At 44.3% G+C, this 16,613-nt stretch overlaps 1 protein-coding gene across 3 annotated transcripts in view; it reads right to left on the bottom strand.

The window, feature by feature from the left end:
- BAZ1A (bromodomain adjacent to zinc finger domain 1A) overlaps positions 1-14,960 on the bottom strand; it is an 82,143-nt gene extending 67,183 nt beyond the window's left edge. Inside the window, exons 1-3 of one of the 3 annotated variants that reach the window (XM_040969629.1) lie at positions 14,440-14,960; positions 13,800-13,973; positions 4,300-4,578 (exon numbers count right to left, since the gene is read on the bottom strand). In XM_040969629.1, the coding sequence (XP_040825563.1) occupies positions 4,300-4,578; positions 13,800-13,912 (392 nt within the window). In that variant the 5' untranslated portion in view covers positions 13,913-13,973; positions 14,440-14,960. The remainder of the gene's footprint in view (positions 1-4,299; positions 4,579-13,799; positions 13,974-14,439) is intronic. The other 2 variants (XM_040969628.1, XM_040969627.1) reach the window with 2 other exon arrangements.
- Between the last annotated feature and the right edge of the window lie 1,653 nt (positions 14,961-16,613).

Below are 16,613 nucleotides of genomic sequence, written 5' to 3'. Positions count from 1 at the left end.
GGAAGATCTTCTGTCCGTTGATTTACTTCCCAAGTGGCCACAACAGCCAGAGCTGCGCTGACCCAAAGCCAGGAGCCCAGAGCCTCTTCCAGGTCTCCCAGGCAGGCGCAGAGTACCAAAGCTTTGGGCCGTCCTTGACTGCCTTCCCAGGTCACAAGCAGGGAACTGGATGGGAAGTATGGCTGCCGGGATTAGAACCGGCACCCATATGGGATCCCAGTGCGTTCTAGGTGAGGATTTTAGCTGCTAGGCCACGGCACAGTGCCCAGGAGCCAGGATTTTCTTCTGGGTCTCCCACACTGGTGCAGGATCCCCAAGGTTTTGAGTTATCCTCTACTGCTTTCCCAGACCACAAGCAGGGAGCTACAAGGGACGTGGAGCAGCCAGAACACAAACCAACATCCATATGGGATCCCAGCCGGTGCTTGCAAGATGAGCACTCAGCCACTAAGCTGTTGCACCAGGCCGCCAGCTCCCTTCTAGTATGCTAGAAAAGCAGTGAAGACAGCCTCAGTGCTTGGGTCCCTGTGTGCATGGAGCGGTTCCAGAAGACACTTCTAGTTCCAGACTTCACGCTGACCCTGTGCAGGCCCAGGCCACTGAGGCCATTTGGGAGTGAAATCTATCTGGAAGATCTCTAACTCTGCCTTTCCAAAAAAAAAAAAAAAAAGGCCAACATGTATAAGTCAAGCTCAACTTTTAGAATATCAATTTCTTATGCTTCATCACTTAATTTCTCAAATAAGAAAAGGTTTTTTAATAGGTTTTAGAACAACCATAATTCCAAAAATTTCCCTTTCTACAATGCACCAGTTTATTATTGTTACTAACATCTATTAACTTCTTGAAGCTATTTTTAAGACACTACATTTTTAGATATAAGCTAAATTCCTTATGTTAATATTTATGTATCACAATGATTTGTTAATTAGAAAACATTTTTTGCATTAAGCCAATAAAAGCAATGATTAGAATGAAATTTATCACTGTTTTCAAACACGTCCTTATTAGTCGTTTTGGTGATGCCGATCAGAAAACCAAAGTCTCTTGCTGAGGTGTACCATCAGGCTGACGTTCAGCAGGGGCTGATACTGTGGCTTAGCAAATTAAATGACTGCCTGCATCCCATGTAGACAGACACCTGTTCATGTCTTGGCTGCTCCATTTCCGACCTAGCTCCCTCCTAATGTGCATGGGAAATAATGGAGGATGGCCAGCATCCATGTGGGAAACCAAGAAGCTCCTGGCTTCAGTGTGGCCAGCGCCAGCCGTGCAGGCTAACTGGGGATTAAACCGGCAGACAGAAGACTTCTATCTCTTTCTCTGTAACTCTGCCTTTCAAATAAATAAACTCAAAAAAAAAAAAAAAATCTTAGCAGATCACCAAACTATATTATCCTATAAAAAAAAAAGAAAAAAAGCTTCCTGTGGGATCACTGTAATATACTACATTTCCTTTCTCTCTCTCTCTTTATTTTTATCCCTTTGATGTTTCTAGAATAAAGACAACATTTTCTGAAATTCATTAGACATAGGAAAAATTTCACAACTTTTACTATCTGTTGCTTTCACATTTTTTAAAAGAACCTACTCACTTAAATAAATTTTAAAAATTAAAAAAAGAACTTACTCAATTATTTGCTGAAATTATACCCAAACAAGTTTAGAAGTTTAGAATGTAATAAGAACATTACTTGGCTTTTCAAAGTCATTGAGGAGTAGCACTTAACTAAAATAGACTGTATTAGCTGAAGACATTTCTTGAAAATTGCGCATGAACGTCTAAAAGTAGACATCAAAGAACACAAACTTTTAATTGCTGAAGTTTAAAATTCAAAAGAAAAAAAATCTACATTCAGATCAATGGAGGGAGGGGGAAAGAAATAAAGTTACTCCTCCCAAAGTCAAGGGGCTGTAAACACTCAATGCAAGTAAAATTTAGCATCAATGTGGCAAGGCAATCGCAAATGCTTACAACTTCAGGAAAGCACTGATAATTTTTAATTTAGTGTCATAGATTATGTCATTTTTATACGAGTATGAAAAAAAATACACTCTACTATTGAAGTCCTGAGCAATAGAGAACACTGATTTCTATCCTTTCTTTGGGACAACTGTACAGTAACTTTGTAAAATTATCTTAAAAAAGCAAAAGAGAAAAAAAAGTAAAAGAGAGGAGTTAGGTTAGTGGAATATAAAACTCACTCCTAAGTTTTATTAAATGAAATTATAAAATAGAAACATTTATTTAAACTATCCAAAAATAAAACCAGTGAAATATAAAAATACATTTTAAATATTAGGCACTACAATAAGAACATAAGTAGGATAGGATTTTTTTACTCATACACATGAAACTACCATATATTGGGCCTTACTAGAAAATAAATGAGATATGGGGCCCGGCGCTGTGGCGCAAGTGGTTAAAGGTCCTCGCCTTGCACGCCCGGGATCCCATATGGGCGCTGGTTCTAATCCCGGCAGCCCCGCTTCCCTTCCAGCTCCCTGCCTGTGGCCTGGGAAAGCAGTCGAGGACGGCCCAAAGCTTTGGGAACCTGCACCCGCGTGGGAGACCCCGGAAGAGGCTCCTGGCTTCGGATCGGCATAGTATCGGCCTGTTGCGCTCACTTGGGGAGTGAATCATCGGACGGAAGATCTTCCTCTCTGTCTCTCCTCTCTGTATATCCGCCTTTCCAATGAAAAAATAACAAAAATAAATCTTTAAAAAAAAAAAAAAAAAGAAAAAAAAGAAAATAAATGAGATATGAAGGTGGTTTGCACAGTGAAACAGTGGTATTTAAGATATTTTAAATGACAAAGAGTAAAAGGGAAAAGGGATAGTATTTTTGGCTGTTCTACTTCTAATGGTATTTCCTGTTAAAACACCTGGAAAAAGCAGTGGAGGATGACATGACTGCTTAGGCCCCTGCTGCCCGTGGGGGAGACTGGGATGAAGCTGCAGCTCCTCGCATTGCACTGGCCCAGCAATGGCCAGCGGAGGAAAGATCTCTCTTTTTCTATCTCTCTGAGATTTATTTATTTTTTTCATTGGAAAGGCGGATATACAGAGAGGAGAGACAGAGAGGAAGATCTTCTGTCTGATGATTCACTCCCCAAGTGAGTGCAACGGCGGATGCTATGCCAATCCGAAGCCAGGAGCCTCTTCCGGGTCTCCCACGCAGGTGCAGGGTCCCAAAGCCTTGGGCCGTCCTCGACTGCTTTCCCGGACCACAGGCAGGGAGCTGGATGGGAAGAGGGGCCGCCGGGATTAGAACCGGCGCCCACATGGGATCCCGGGCGTGCAAGGCGAGGACCTTAACCACTTGTGCCACCGCGCCGGGCCCAGAAATTGACTTTTTTAAGACTTATTTATTTTTATTGGAAAGGCAGATATGCAGAGAGGAGGGAGACAGAGAGGAACATCCTCCATCTGTCGATTTACTCTCCAGACAGCTGCAGTGGCTGGAGCTGAGCCAATCTGAAGCCATGAGCCAGGAACCTCTTCCGGGTCTCCCACATGTGTGCAAGGTCCCAAGGCCCTGGGCCGTCCTCTACTGCTTCCCCAGGCCCAGGCCACAAGCAGGGAGGCTGGATGGGAAGCAGTGATACTGGGATTAGAACCAGTGGCTCATATGGGATCCTAGAGAGTGCAAGGTGAGGATTTTAGCCGCTAGGCTATAGCACTGGGCCCAGAAACTGACTTTTAAAAGAAATAAATTGTAAAGGGGTGGGGGGCAGGGAAGAAGGTGCCATTGTGGCATAGCAAGCAGATCAAGTGGATGTTCTGTGGCACAGGTACCCACATGGGCACCAGTTCAAGTTCCTTCTGCTTTATTTCCAATCCAACTCCCAGCTAATGCTCCTAGGAAAGCAGACAAAAGACAGCCCAAGTCCCTGGATTCCTGCACCCCCAAGGGAGAACCAGAACAGACTCCTGGCTCCTGGCTATAGCCCAACCCAGACCTAACTGAGGAACCATTTGGGGAGTGCTCAGTGGATAGAAGCTCTCTTTGTCTCTCCTTCTGTAATTTTGGCTTTTAAGTTTAAAAAAAATTTTTTTTAAAAAAAGAGGTGATGAATGTGTCTTATATATACACATATGAAGTACATGTTTTTGGTGGCATACATCGAATTACTTAGAAAGCTATACAGGACACAGCTAACACCAGCGCTAAGGGCAATAGCACAGCTGGACGACAGTTAGAGAAAAGGCTTCTTTGAGTCACCCTTCATATATTTTCAATTTTGAGCAATGTCAATATATACTGATCAAGAGAAAAAAAGTTAAAAGTACTTTACCTTGCACCATTGCTCCTAATGACTTCCACAGTTTCTTCAACAAAATACCGATCCTTGATATACGCAAAAATGTCATCGCAGACTTCTTGTAAGCGTGAACGACAGGTAAAGCTGGCCAAGCATAACACTGGGATAATTAGTGGTTCTGGAAAACTCTGAAGATTCTGCCTTGCTTTTTTTTCTGACTCAAGTGCTTCCTGGTATGTCAGTCCAGGTCTACCCGTCACAGCACAACTCCACACAAGACTGTTGCACAGGATGGTTCGTTCGAAGAAGTCACTGATTAAAAAACAGGAAAAAAAAATTCATTACCTATCATTTCATACAATTCATCTTTAAAGCTGATATTCTTTTTTACTTTTTTTATTGGAAAGTCAGATATATACAGAGAGGCGGAGAGACAGAGAGGAAGATCTTCTGTCCGATGATTCACTCCCCAAGTGACTGCAATGGCTAGAGCTGCGCCGATCCAAAACCAGGAGCCAGGAACTTCCTCCAGGTCTCCCACACGGGTGCAGGGTCCCAAGGTTTTGGACCATCCTTGACTGCTTTCCCAGGCCACAAGCAGGGAGCTGGATGGGAAGTGGGGCTGCCGGGATAAAAACCGGTGCCCATATGGGATCCCAGCGTGTTCAAGGTGAGGTCGCTAGGCCACACCGTGGGGCCCTAAAGCTGATATTCTTATCAGTACATTTTGTGTCTTTAAAGCAGAGTTTTATACAGAATTACAGAATCCAAACGTGGGCTTAGTAATTGGTCAAGTTATATACATCAAAAGAAACCTAAGAATAAAAACTGGGCATTTATATTTTTTAATCTAAAGGCACAGAAACAAAATTTAAATTTCAAGTACTATTAGTTAAAAGTAGTGGTCAAACTACATATATATTCAATTTTATTGTAATTTGTACACTTTTTGTCCCAAAGTAGTCAAACCACTACAAATAACACTAGCATTTAAGTAGGAATTTTTGTTAAAAGCTTTAACATAGTAGTGAAAAAATGAGAAATTTAAGCAAAAAAAAAAACAGGAGAAGGACTAAATATAGTTCTTCATACAACAAAAAAGTTGTGACTAAAATTTGAAAGGTGTAGAGACACCCAGAGTACTCCGAGCCACAAGCTTTTGCTACAACGCCTGTAACAGCAAGGGCTGGGCCAAGCCACAGGCAGAGCTGGATATTAATCTGGCATTCCCACGTGAGTGGCACAGCAGCAAGTTTTCAAGCCTTCAGTTGCTGCCTGCAAGGGTGCACATTAACCAGAAGCTGAAACTGCAACTGGAGCTGAGAGGGACTCAAACTCAAAAAGTTCCGGTATGAGGTATGAGCGCTAAGCAGTGACTTAACCTATAGCACCAACATCCCATATACGCATCAGTTCAAGTCCTGGCTGCTTCACTTCTGATCCAGCTCCCTGCCAAATGGCATAGGAAGGCAGCAGAAAATGGCCCAAGGGTTTAGGCCACTGCACCCATATGAGCCATGGAAAAATCTCCTGGCTCTCAGCTTAGGATCAGTCTAGCTCTGGCCATTTGGACCATTTGGGAACTGAATGGGAAAAATGGGAGTTCTCTGTCTTCTTCCTCTGCAACTGACTTTCATGTAAAATAAATCTTTTTTTTTTTTCTTACAATTTATTTACTTTTATTGGAAAGGCAGATACACAGAGAGGAGGAGAGACAGAGAGGAAGATCTTCACTCTGGTGGGACTAATGTGGTAGCTCAACATGCTAGTGCTCTGTCTGCAACACTGGCATCCCAAATGGGTGCTGGTGCATGCCCTGGCTACTCCACTTTCCTTCCAGTGCAATGCGTATGGCCTGGGAAAGCAATGGAGGATGGCTCAAAACCTTAGGATTCTGCACCCATCCAGAAGATGTGGAAAAAGCTCCTAGATCAGCTCAGCTCTGGCCATTGCAGCCATCCAGGCAGTGAATGCGCCACAATCCCATGTAGGCCACTGATTCTAATCTTGGCAGCCCCGCTTCCCATCCAGCTCCCTGCTTGTGGCCTGGGAAAGCAGTTAAGGATGGCCCAAAGCTTTGGGACCTTGCATCTGCAAGGGGAGACCCGGAAGAGGCTCCTGGCTCCTGGCTTCAGATTGGCACAGCTCCAGCCATTGCAGCCACTTGGGGAGTAAATCATTGAATAGAAGATCTTTCTCTCTGTCTCTCCTCCTGTCTGTATATCTGAATTTCCAATAAAGATCAATAAATCTTAAAGAAACAATCAATTTTTAAAAATCAGAAATAATACAAATTTTATTGTCAACAAAAACATATGCAAATTTAAAATGAAGATAAATATAGATAAGTGAAGATAAAATACAGATTAATGCAGGCATTATGATGACCATATTCCCTCAGTGATCCCTTTTGTCAGTGGTGGGGATAGTTTGGGGATGGAAATTAAACTGAGCCCTGCACCGGGAGAGGCAGCTGTTCTGGAGCACAGGCATACCCATGCATACTTTAGGTACTGCACCTTCCTTCATTACTGGTGGTAGGTGCAAGAGACTACAGAGCCACAGGAGTCTAAAACACTGAATGTGCTGCTCTTAAATAGTAAAACATGATGGTCCCACCTGTTCATTACTATTTCCTAAGTAAAAACTACTTCTAATTTACAAGGCAGAGAACTTTTTCTAAGAACACACTTGTAAAATAAAGTCAATAATTCTGTTGAACGAGGTTAACAAAACGTTAATATTCAGGCTATGGGTAAAACTGAAATCTAGAATTCAGTGACATAAAAAAAAAATAATCACACATCAAGTGCAAATGCAACTCAGATGAACACAAAATGCACACTACTTAAAAGCACAAACACATAAAGCAGATATAATACATTTTAAGAATGAGCTAGCACAATTTAGCAGGAAAGATCTGAGGGCATTACAGACACTCCTGCCCACAAAACTGGTAACTGAGAAATGTAGCCAGAGGTAAAAAAAAACTAATGCAATTCCCTATTTAAACAAGAGTTGGGAGGTATGACTTATAGTGTAAAAAAAAAAGAGAGAGAAGCAATCCTTGCTAAATGGAGCATGAGCAGTTCTCTTCATTGACAGGGTTACAAGAACAGGAGATTACGGGCATAACAAATTTAACACGTATCTAGGTACTAGCTAAATGAAATGTTTTTGCATTTTTAATAATTACAAATGGTCACAGGAAAAATTTCATTAATAACTTTTTGTCTTTACTCCTTTTTGAAAAGCAGAGACAGGTAGGACATCACTCACCAGTTCATACCCTAATTGGCCAAGATGGTAAGGGCTGGGCCAGGGCAAGGTGAAGATCTAGGAACTTCATCTGTGTCTCCCACATGGCTGGAAGGAACCCAACCACTGGTAGGTAGATGGAACGGAGAGAGGAGCTGCGACTTGAACCCAGGCCCTCTGACATGGGTCAAATGTGTCCCAACTGGTGTCTTAACCAGTAAGTCACTTACCGCTCTTTCTCTTCCCCTTTTTTTTTTTTTTCTAAAAGAGCTTCCTTAACTTCCTAGCCAATAATTACCAGCTCTATTTCTCTATTTTCTTTCTTTTTTTTTTTTTTTAAGATTTATTTTTACTGGAAAGACAGATCAAATTTATGGATCTTCCATTTGCTGGTTCATTCCCCAAATGGCTGCAATAACCAGAGCTGAACTGATCCAAAGCCAGGAACCAGGAAGCTTATTTCCTCTCTCCCACAGGGCAGGGTCCCAAGACTTTGGACCATTTCATAGGTATCCAAAGTGCACCCAAGACTAAGAAGGAGTGGGGCGAGCACTGTGGCTCAGTCAGGAAAGCCACCATCTTCTACACTGGCATGCTATATGGGAGCCACTTTCAGTACCAGATATTCTACTTTCCAGCCAGCTCCCTACTAACACACCTAGGAAAGCAATAAAGATGGCTCAAGTGCTTGGGTCCTAGCCGCCCACATGGGAAACCTAGAAGAGGCTCCTGGCTTCAGATCTGCTCAGCTCTGGCTGTTGTGGCCACTTGGGCAGTGAACCAGCAGATGGAATATCTTTCTCTTTGTAGATCTGCCTTTCTACGAAGAGAAAAATAAACAAACCTTTAAAAAGTTTTCCTCCAATTGTTTACTGAAAACAAAATTTTCCTGTCTTAGGATATAGCATCTTTATACATATAACTAGCATTAACACACCAGGGTTTTTAGTGGAAAACTACAGAACAGTACCTATTTTTTATGGAGAAAAATGTAATTTACAACATAATTTAATATAAAACATAATCTATAATGTTCAGTGAGAATGTTACTGATGATTTTCTTTCCCAAGATGTAGGACAAAATCTTTAATTTACAGAATTCCTTTTTGACTCAGATGATGATTCTTTATAGACCAATAAAATGATTATAAACATTTTCACAAATGTAAATCTTCTTTTCTGCTACCTTATCACTAGTGGGATTTTTACTTTGTTGCTTTAAAATTCAATGCAGAAAAGTTGTTGACTTAGGGGAAACAAAATCAATTCAAATTTTTTGTTTAAAAAATAAACAAAAAAAATAGCAAAAAGAAAAGTATGAATCTCAGTTGTACCACTTTTAGAAGACAAATTTGGATAAGTTCTACAACTTCCTTGATCCAGTTTCCCCTCTTGAAACTGGAAATAATGCCCCCCTTAAACAGTCGATGTGAAAATCAAATGAGTTTAATTCTAAATAAATGCTGCCTTGGTACAGATGTACTCAATGAATATTCCCTATTCTAACCATCCAGGCACCACTCTAACAGAGATCCTAGGAGAATAACAAGTATGACAAACAATGTCAGAGGAACACACAAAAGATAGAGAACGTTCAAAGAGCAAGTCTGGCTTTGGGTATGGGGCACGAAGAAGCAGAGTTGAACCTGTGAGAATATTTCTTCTTGGCAGTTCCTGAAAACAAACCAAGGAACAACAGGAGTTACGGGCAAAAACACAGTTGAGTCATTGTGGTCAGTAGCTCAGGGACAAGCTAAGAAACAAGGTATGTCCACAAGCTGTTGAGATGATTTTCAATATATTCTGACCGATAACATCCACCAGCTTATCAGTGAACATCCAAATTAAGCATGGAGAAGTCTGTGGCAGACTATTCCCAAGAGGGTAAAGGTGTGTACAGTTCTCTTCAAACGTGGCATTGATGCCCTTTTTGCCAAGAGGTGGATTCTATTTCACCACTCCTTGAACCTGGGTTAGCTTTTTGATTCCTGTTAATCCATATGATACAGAATTTACACGGGGAATTTTTGCCCATGAGAAGCACAGGATAGCCTTGTAAGGATGAGAGACTACATGGTAAGAAAATCTCTCCCAGCTGAAGTCATAACCCCAGCCCAGCCTCTAGCTGACAGCTGCCAGGGGATGGAACAGAGACCAGCAGAAATCCAACTGACAGTGAGCAAATAAATGGGTCGGCACTGGGGGTCAGCTATGTTTCACACTACGTTGGAGCTACATTTCACACTAAACTATACATATGTATATATATTCTGTCTGAAGGAAGAATACATTAGTACATCACAGTGTTGCCTAAGAAGCAAGTTTTTAAAAAGTTCCAAAAGTAAACCAAATAGGAATCTTCCCTACATCATGCAAAGGAGAAAAAAAAAAAAAACCCAGAGTGAGACAATTTGTGTGCTCAAATATTAGGACCATGTGGCAGATACAGTCCAAAAGAAAAGTTAAATACCAAATTTGAAGACAATAGCAAGGAAGACAGCCAAGCTTCTCTTAAAAGCCTCAGATTTATCAAACAGCCTTTGCCTGTAACTAGATTTCATATATAACTGATAAGTATCAGAAATCCTTAGTGTGAAGTATTTCCCCCACTATACAACGACAGCATTCTGGTTCGTCCATTTAACAGCCAGATGTTAAGCATGCTGGATACGGGAAGGTAAATGTCTTGACTGGATGGTACAGTGGTACCTACACAGAAACTAAGGCAGCCAACTTGAGTTCCAGGAAATACCCCTGTCTTCTCAGTGTATATTGCTGAAAATCTCAGGTATTAGAAATTCTCCATAATACAGTTGTTATTCTAGTGCCATCAATTGCTAGACAAATGCTTTTGAATGCCATGCCTTGGACCTTTCTATCTCAACCTCAGTTTCATCATCTGTAAAAGGGAGCTTCTGAAAAAACTGCAAGAGGGGTCAGGGCTGTGGTGTGCAGTGCCAGCATCCTTATGGACACCACTTCTGATCCAGCTCTCCACTGGTGTGCGTGGAAAAGCAGAAGATGGCTCCAGCGCTTGAGACCCTCCAGCCCACATGGGAGACCTAGAAGTAGCAGGCTCCTGGATTCCATCTGGCACAGCCCAGCTCATTACAGCCATTTCGGGAGAGAACTAATAAATGGAAGCTCTCTGTAACTCCTCCTCTCACTAACTCTACTTTTCAAATAAACAGCTCTCATGTCACAAGAAAAAGCTGGGTTTTTGTTTAAGAAAGGACTGTATTAAATTGAGAGCTAACAAAAAAGAAAAACAAGATAGAAAGCCAGCTTGAAAGATAAGGTGGACTATTAGTCAATATGAAAGAGGATCCTATATTTTGTTTGAAAAGTTGGGAAGTATATTTCAATTACAAATATCCAAATTTTTTTAAAGATCATTTAAGAGAATAAGTCTACAAATGATTTCCTATCTCACAGATCTAGAATTTCTGGTATTCAGACCTGATTAGTCCATTTTTAATAAGCCATAGACAAAAAGGAAAAAACTAGAATTGTTGTTAGCTAACCAAAATGACAGAATGAATCGTTATCCGACGTAAGAGACAAAAAGTATGTATTTTAGTTTATGCATGTCCATAGTGTGTTATGTCTATTAAGATTTACATATGAAAACAGGTCAAACAAGAGTCAGCAATTAGGAGTACATAGTTCAAACGAACAAAATTAAAGAGGGTGTACTGTGTAATCAGTGAGACTCCATCCTGGTTACAGCCTCTGTCTCAAAGGATTCAGGATCTTGGGAAGAAAAAAAAGCAAGAGGCAACAAACACAGCAAAAGACACCACACAAGATAAAGAAAGGGGTAAGCAACGCTGCTTAGTAAGAAAGAACGCAGCAAGTGAGCCCAGGGGTCTTCAGAACACACAAGAAAAACACTCAAAATAATGCACCTGAAGGGTAATCTTCAAACGCACACCAACCAACTGGTGATTGGATGAACGTGTGAAAACAAGTTTCCTTCAGTTGCTCCAGACTTGCAGCAAGGGTCAGATAACCACAGTACTCAAGACCAACATATACCACCCACTCTAAATGCAATTTTAGAAAGATTTCCATGGAATCGTTTAAGAGAAAGTGATTCAATAGTTCACATAATTAAATGGCAGATTTCTTCATTTCAGCCAGTTAAGTCATCAAGATTAATACCCAAGAACACCAAGTATCCTGCTTCTTTCAGGTAAGCAACGCAACCTCTGCTGCCACACCAACCAGTTCTCAACACTGAAACACTCTAGCACAGAGAAAAAGTCAAAATAAAAGCTATTTAAAAATGTTTAAATGACAAATGGCCATAAAGATACAGTTCCTTTATACCAATGGATGGTAGATAGGTTTAGATTTAGAATGTCAAACTTTTTCTTTCAGCATTTCAGATTTCTCCAGAGTTACTATAAATCATCCCAGGAGCCAAAGTACACACAGTGTTTATGATGAAGTTTTTAAGAGCCACATCTGCCCTACTGGCTACAGTGAAGAGAGCCTCTTAAAAAGACTGCTTACATTAAAAGAGAAAAGTTTGAAATGGAAGCCGGTTTCCTACCTTCTTCGCTTCTAACTACATTTTTAAAAAAATGTTCCCAAAATTTTCAGTTTAAATAAAAAAAAAGAAAAAAAGCATATTCCTCCAGTTACCTAATGCAACCTCATTTAAGCAGTTACAGGAGTGAACTCTATTTGAGTAACAAAACAAGTCTGTACAGGAGCACAGTGAGATGTGTCCTCCTCCAAAAGTACTTCTGATGAGAAGTGCTATCTGCTTCTCCAGATAGAGCCTGCGTCTGTGTAACCCTTTCTGGGGACCTGAAGACAAAAGAAGGCTTACTTTAAAATAAACGTTCCAAGGAACCGATTTTTTTTAACCTAATTTCCCAGACAGGTGCAAAGCTGGCCTAAAGCCTTCCTCGTTTCAGTACCCACCCAGAAAAAGCCTCCACGCAGCGCCATTTAGTTGCTGTAAGACTCTAAACCACAAAGGGATTCCTTCCGAGTTGGGTGAGGGTGGGAGGGAGAGAATTAAAACATAACAACAACAAAAAAATCGGTGCTCCAAGTTCTCCATAGAGATCCTGTTTCAACGAAGACCGCTAAAGCATACCTCAATATACCCCAATGCTACGTGTCAAGGACAAGGCAATTTCTGGGGATAACACCGGGCGACGGGCGAAAACTCGGGTGCTGAAACTACAGCAGGAGCAGCTCTGGGTTCTCATCAAAAAACAATAGCCAGTGGCACACGTCAGGCGGCCCACCAGCGCAGGGCAACCGAGGGGCGAGACCGGCTCCCGCTGCAGTTGAACTTGTCTTCACCCCTCCCCCAGCTCCCACCGCCGCGCTCCGGGCTACGTGAAAGTGAAAACGAGGGGGCGCCCAGGGCCCTGCTCTCTTCCCCCTTCCACCACCCGCCCGGCCCCGACTGTTTCCTCACCGGTCTCCCGGGGGCGGAGTCGCCGAGTTCCCCGGGGACCGGAGTTAGTCACCACAAGAGGCGGTGACAGGGCGCCACGGCTCGCGTCGCCCCCTCCGAGGCCTAGCCGCGCGGGGCCGGGCAGCGCAGCCCGCACTGGCCCTGGCGTCCCGGCCCTTTGGGGAAGCCGCCCCGGCGGCTCCTTCCCTTCCACAGGCGACAGCGCTCAAGTCCGGTCCCCTCCCTCCCACCCCTACCCTGGGCAAGCTCTAACGTCAGAGCCCAGTCCCGGGCGAGGCGGCGATCCGCGGGCAGCCCTTGCCCAGCCGTTTTCTGCCCTCGGGCCCGGGAGGGACGGCGGGCTGGGCCCCCCGCGATGCTGACCCGAGCGGGGATCCCCTCGGTCGCCGGCCGGGGATCCCGGAACTGGCCCCGGAGTGCGCGTGTGGCCGCGGCGGGGAGGGGCGAGGCGGGGAGTTTCCGCCGCCCCGCAGCCGGACGACAGCAGCGGCCCCAGGAGCGGTCCCCGCGGTCGGCTGGTGGTCGGGGGGCTCGTGGGGGGCGGCGGGGGAAGGAAGGTGGAGGGGGGGGAACCTCAGCCTTCTCCGCCGCAACCCGTTTACCCGCAGCTGCGCGCCGCAGAGCCACTTAACCGCGTGCGGTGTCCGGGCCAGGGCTTTGCGAGGCAGGGAAACGCGGGCCCAGGGTCACCCGTCACTTTCAAGTGCCACCCACCACCCACCCAGCCGAGAGAAACCCAAGGGAGAGGAGACAAAAGGGCGCTGGGGTGAGGGAGAAGGCAGGGGGTCCCCACACCCGTCCGCGCCTCCCCGGTGCCCGGCTCGGCTCTTACTCGTAGTGGCGGAAGATCTCGTTGGTGACTTTACAGTAGAAAACTTCCTCGTCGGGCCGCAGGTCCGCGGGCGGCTTCTGTCTCACAAACGGCTTTCGGTGTAGCAGCGGCATCTCCCGTCCGCCCGCGGGGCTCGCCCCGACCCTCGGCCGCCCGCGTCGCGGCCCGGCTTCCCTATCAAAATTGGAGGGAAAGAAAAGCCGGTAAGGTGGGGGGGCGGGGGGAACGCTCGGCGGCGTGGGCCGGTTCCGCGCGCCGGGCCGGGGGCGGGGGAGGGCAGGCTCGGCTGCTGTCTTTTGTGTGACTGACGCTCCCCCGACTGCCACCGGAGCCGAGTTCTCGCTCGTGCCTCCTCGGGCCCTCGCAGCGCGCCCCGCCGCCCGCCGCCGCCGGCTCACAATGGGGGCCGCACGCCCAGCCGCGGCGGCGGGCGGTGCGGGAGTGGCGGCGGCCTCCTCCCCCAGCACCGGCTCCCCGCCCGCCGTCCGGCTCCACAACGTGCTCGGCTCGCAGCCGGCCGGCCCCACGCCGCGAGGGCGCTCCCCGGCGGGCGGACCCCGGCGCGGCTCCGCTTTGTTCCCCCCCGCTTCTCTCACACACTTCCCCTGCCGGGCTCCGGCCGGACTCCCGAGCCCCTCACCTGCGAGCACGCCGGCTGCCGCTTCTCTACCTTCGCGACTACCGGAGGGAGGGAGGCTCCGTGGCCCCCCGGGGGTCACTTCTCGGCCGGCCGCCCCGCCGCCCCCGCGTCTGCCGCCTCTCCCCGCTGCCACTGCCTGTCTCCGGCGCGGCGGGGGGGGAATCGCGTCGCACCGCCACTTCCCCGCCTCTCGGAGCTCCTGGGAAGTTTCTGATCTACTTTCGGCTCCGAAGGAGGAAGAGCGGTTGGGAGGAGCCTTTCGTTGCTCGCTTCTACCTTTTTATTGGCTGCTCGATGACTTTTACAGCCTGTCACTGATACAGGAAGAGACGGCGGAGTGCCTGGGAGAGCTACATTATTAATTAATGGAGCAACCCCTTGTGAAGAATCAGAAGCATCCTCCATGTTTGAGATTATCAGCCAAAAAAGATCGAGCCGCGGGGGTTTCATAAACACATGGCTAACAAAGTGGAGCCCTCACCCTCAAGTCTGGCACCAGCGCTCGGCCACACGATGGGAAAGGGACCCAATTACAATTTAACGTGTAGTTTAAATGTGGGAAGTGAAATGAGGAATAAGAAATCATTCGGGAGGGGGGAGATATTTTTCTTCTTTAAAATTAGACTCCATGTCTCTCAAAGACAGTTTGCATGTGTAAACATCCATCTTGAACAGAAAATGCCTTTCCTGCCATCCATTCTTTTTCACACTTAGGGTCAAAGATTTAGACAAGCATAGGAAAAAACAACAAAAGAGTATTGTTTTTAAAATGTCATCACCCCTATGGGATCTCCTCCCACATATTTACAATTAGTTCGGCACTTTTAAAAACTACTGTTGGGACCACTGTGCATCTTTTGACAAGGTGCGATGTTTAATTCAATTGGGATTTTAAAGATTACAGATTTACTAGTGACTTCTCCCCTAAACTAACTTCTGTGTCAGTAATTTTCATTTATGAAGTCAATCTTACTGTTCATAATACATGTGACTTGAATTGCAAAGAATTTTTGAAACTACAAGTGACTCAATATTCGCTATCTTTGTGTTAGTGGGGTTTTTTCCCCCCATTTTGCAGCTGCATTTGATATTTGCTTATTTGCAAATTAACATGAAAAATGAGTCTAAAAGTGAGGCTCACTTCTTATTCCTTCTAATTACTGGCAGTAAAGAGATATATCTGATGTTAATAAGAAGAGAAACCTTGTAGGATCAACTTATATCTTCAAATTCAATGCAGTTATATTTTGGAGCAGAAAATGTAAAGAATCTACTTAGATCCAGAGTAACTATTTTTGAACTTCCTTCAGGCTTGTTTTAGCTGTTTATACACATAGCAGAATCAACATTGTGAAACGACAAATATCCTCAGGGTGGTTTAAGTCCTTCATGATATTATCCCCACATATTTATCCTGTATAGAATACAAAAGTCACAGCGACTTGGAAGTACTCTCACTTAGCAAGTATATAACTTAGCCTGGGAACACTCTTCAAAAAAAACTGCTGGATTTGATGTTTTAAACTGGATCCGACTAGCACACTGAGTGACAAGTTAGAATTCCCTCACCAGAAAGTAACTATTGATTTGCTAAATGAAAAATCATTAGGTTAGCAGGTGAAATTTTGAGAGCCCACGAGAATAGACTCGATCTTCTGAAGAGACTTCAGTCTGTAGTGACACCATCACAAAAACTCCAACCTGTTAAGCCAAAAACAGATGGAATTCTCTTTGATATCTATTTTCAGATTTAATTGGTAAGTTAAGATGATTTGGCTAAAATCATGATCAAAAGTGGTAATATTATTATTATTAAATTTTCAAACAGCTGTATTTTCTTATGCTAATTAACATTGAAATTTCATGTTATTTTATCGAAAATACTGTTATACTCAATTTTCCCTCTAATCTTACTCAAAGGTCAACTCAAACATGACTCAATACTCAAATTTACATATCTGGGGTGTAATTTTTGATATTTGATTAATGTTATATATAGCTCATTACTTCAGAATAACATAAGTTTAAGAATCTCATGCTCTACTGACTGAGCTAGCCAGACTATTAGAATAGCATAAGTTTAGAAAATTGTATTTTCATATTTTTATTATGCTTTTTACAGATTGATAGCAAATCCATTCTGCCTCATCAAATAACATTTACTCTACACTTTT

The sequence above is a fragment of the Ochotona curzoniae genome, unplaced genomic scaffold (assembly GCF_017591425.1).
Source record: "Ochotona curzoniae isolate NIBS_2020 unplaced genomic scaffold, NIBS_Ocur_1.0 scaffold_4701, whole genome shotgun sequence".
Classification (NCBI taxonomy): Eukaryota; Metazoa; Chordata; class Mammalia; order Lagomorpha; family Ochotonidae; genus Ochotona; species Ochotona curzoniae.
This window is presented reverse-complemented; position numbering and strand designations above follow the sequence as displayed.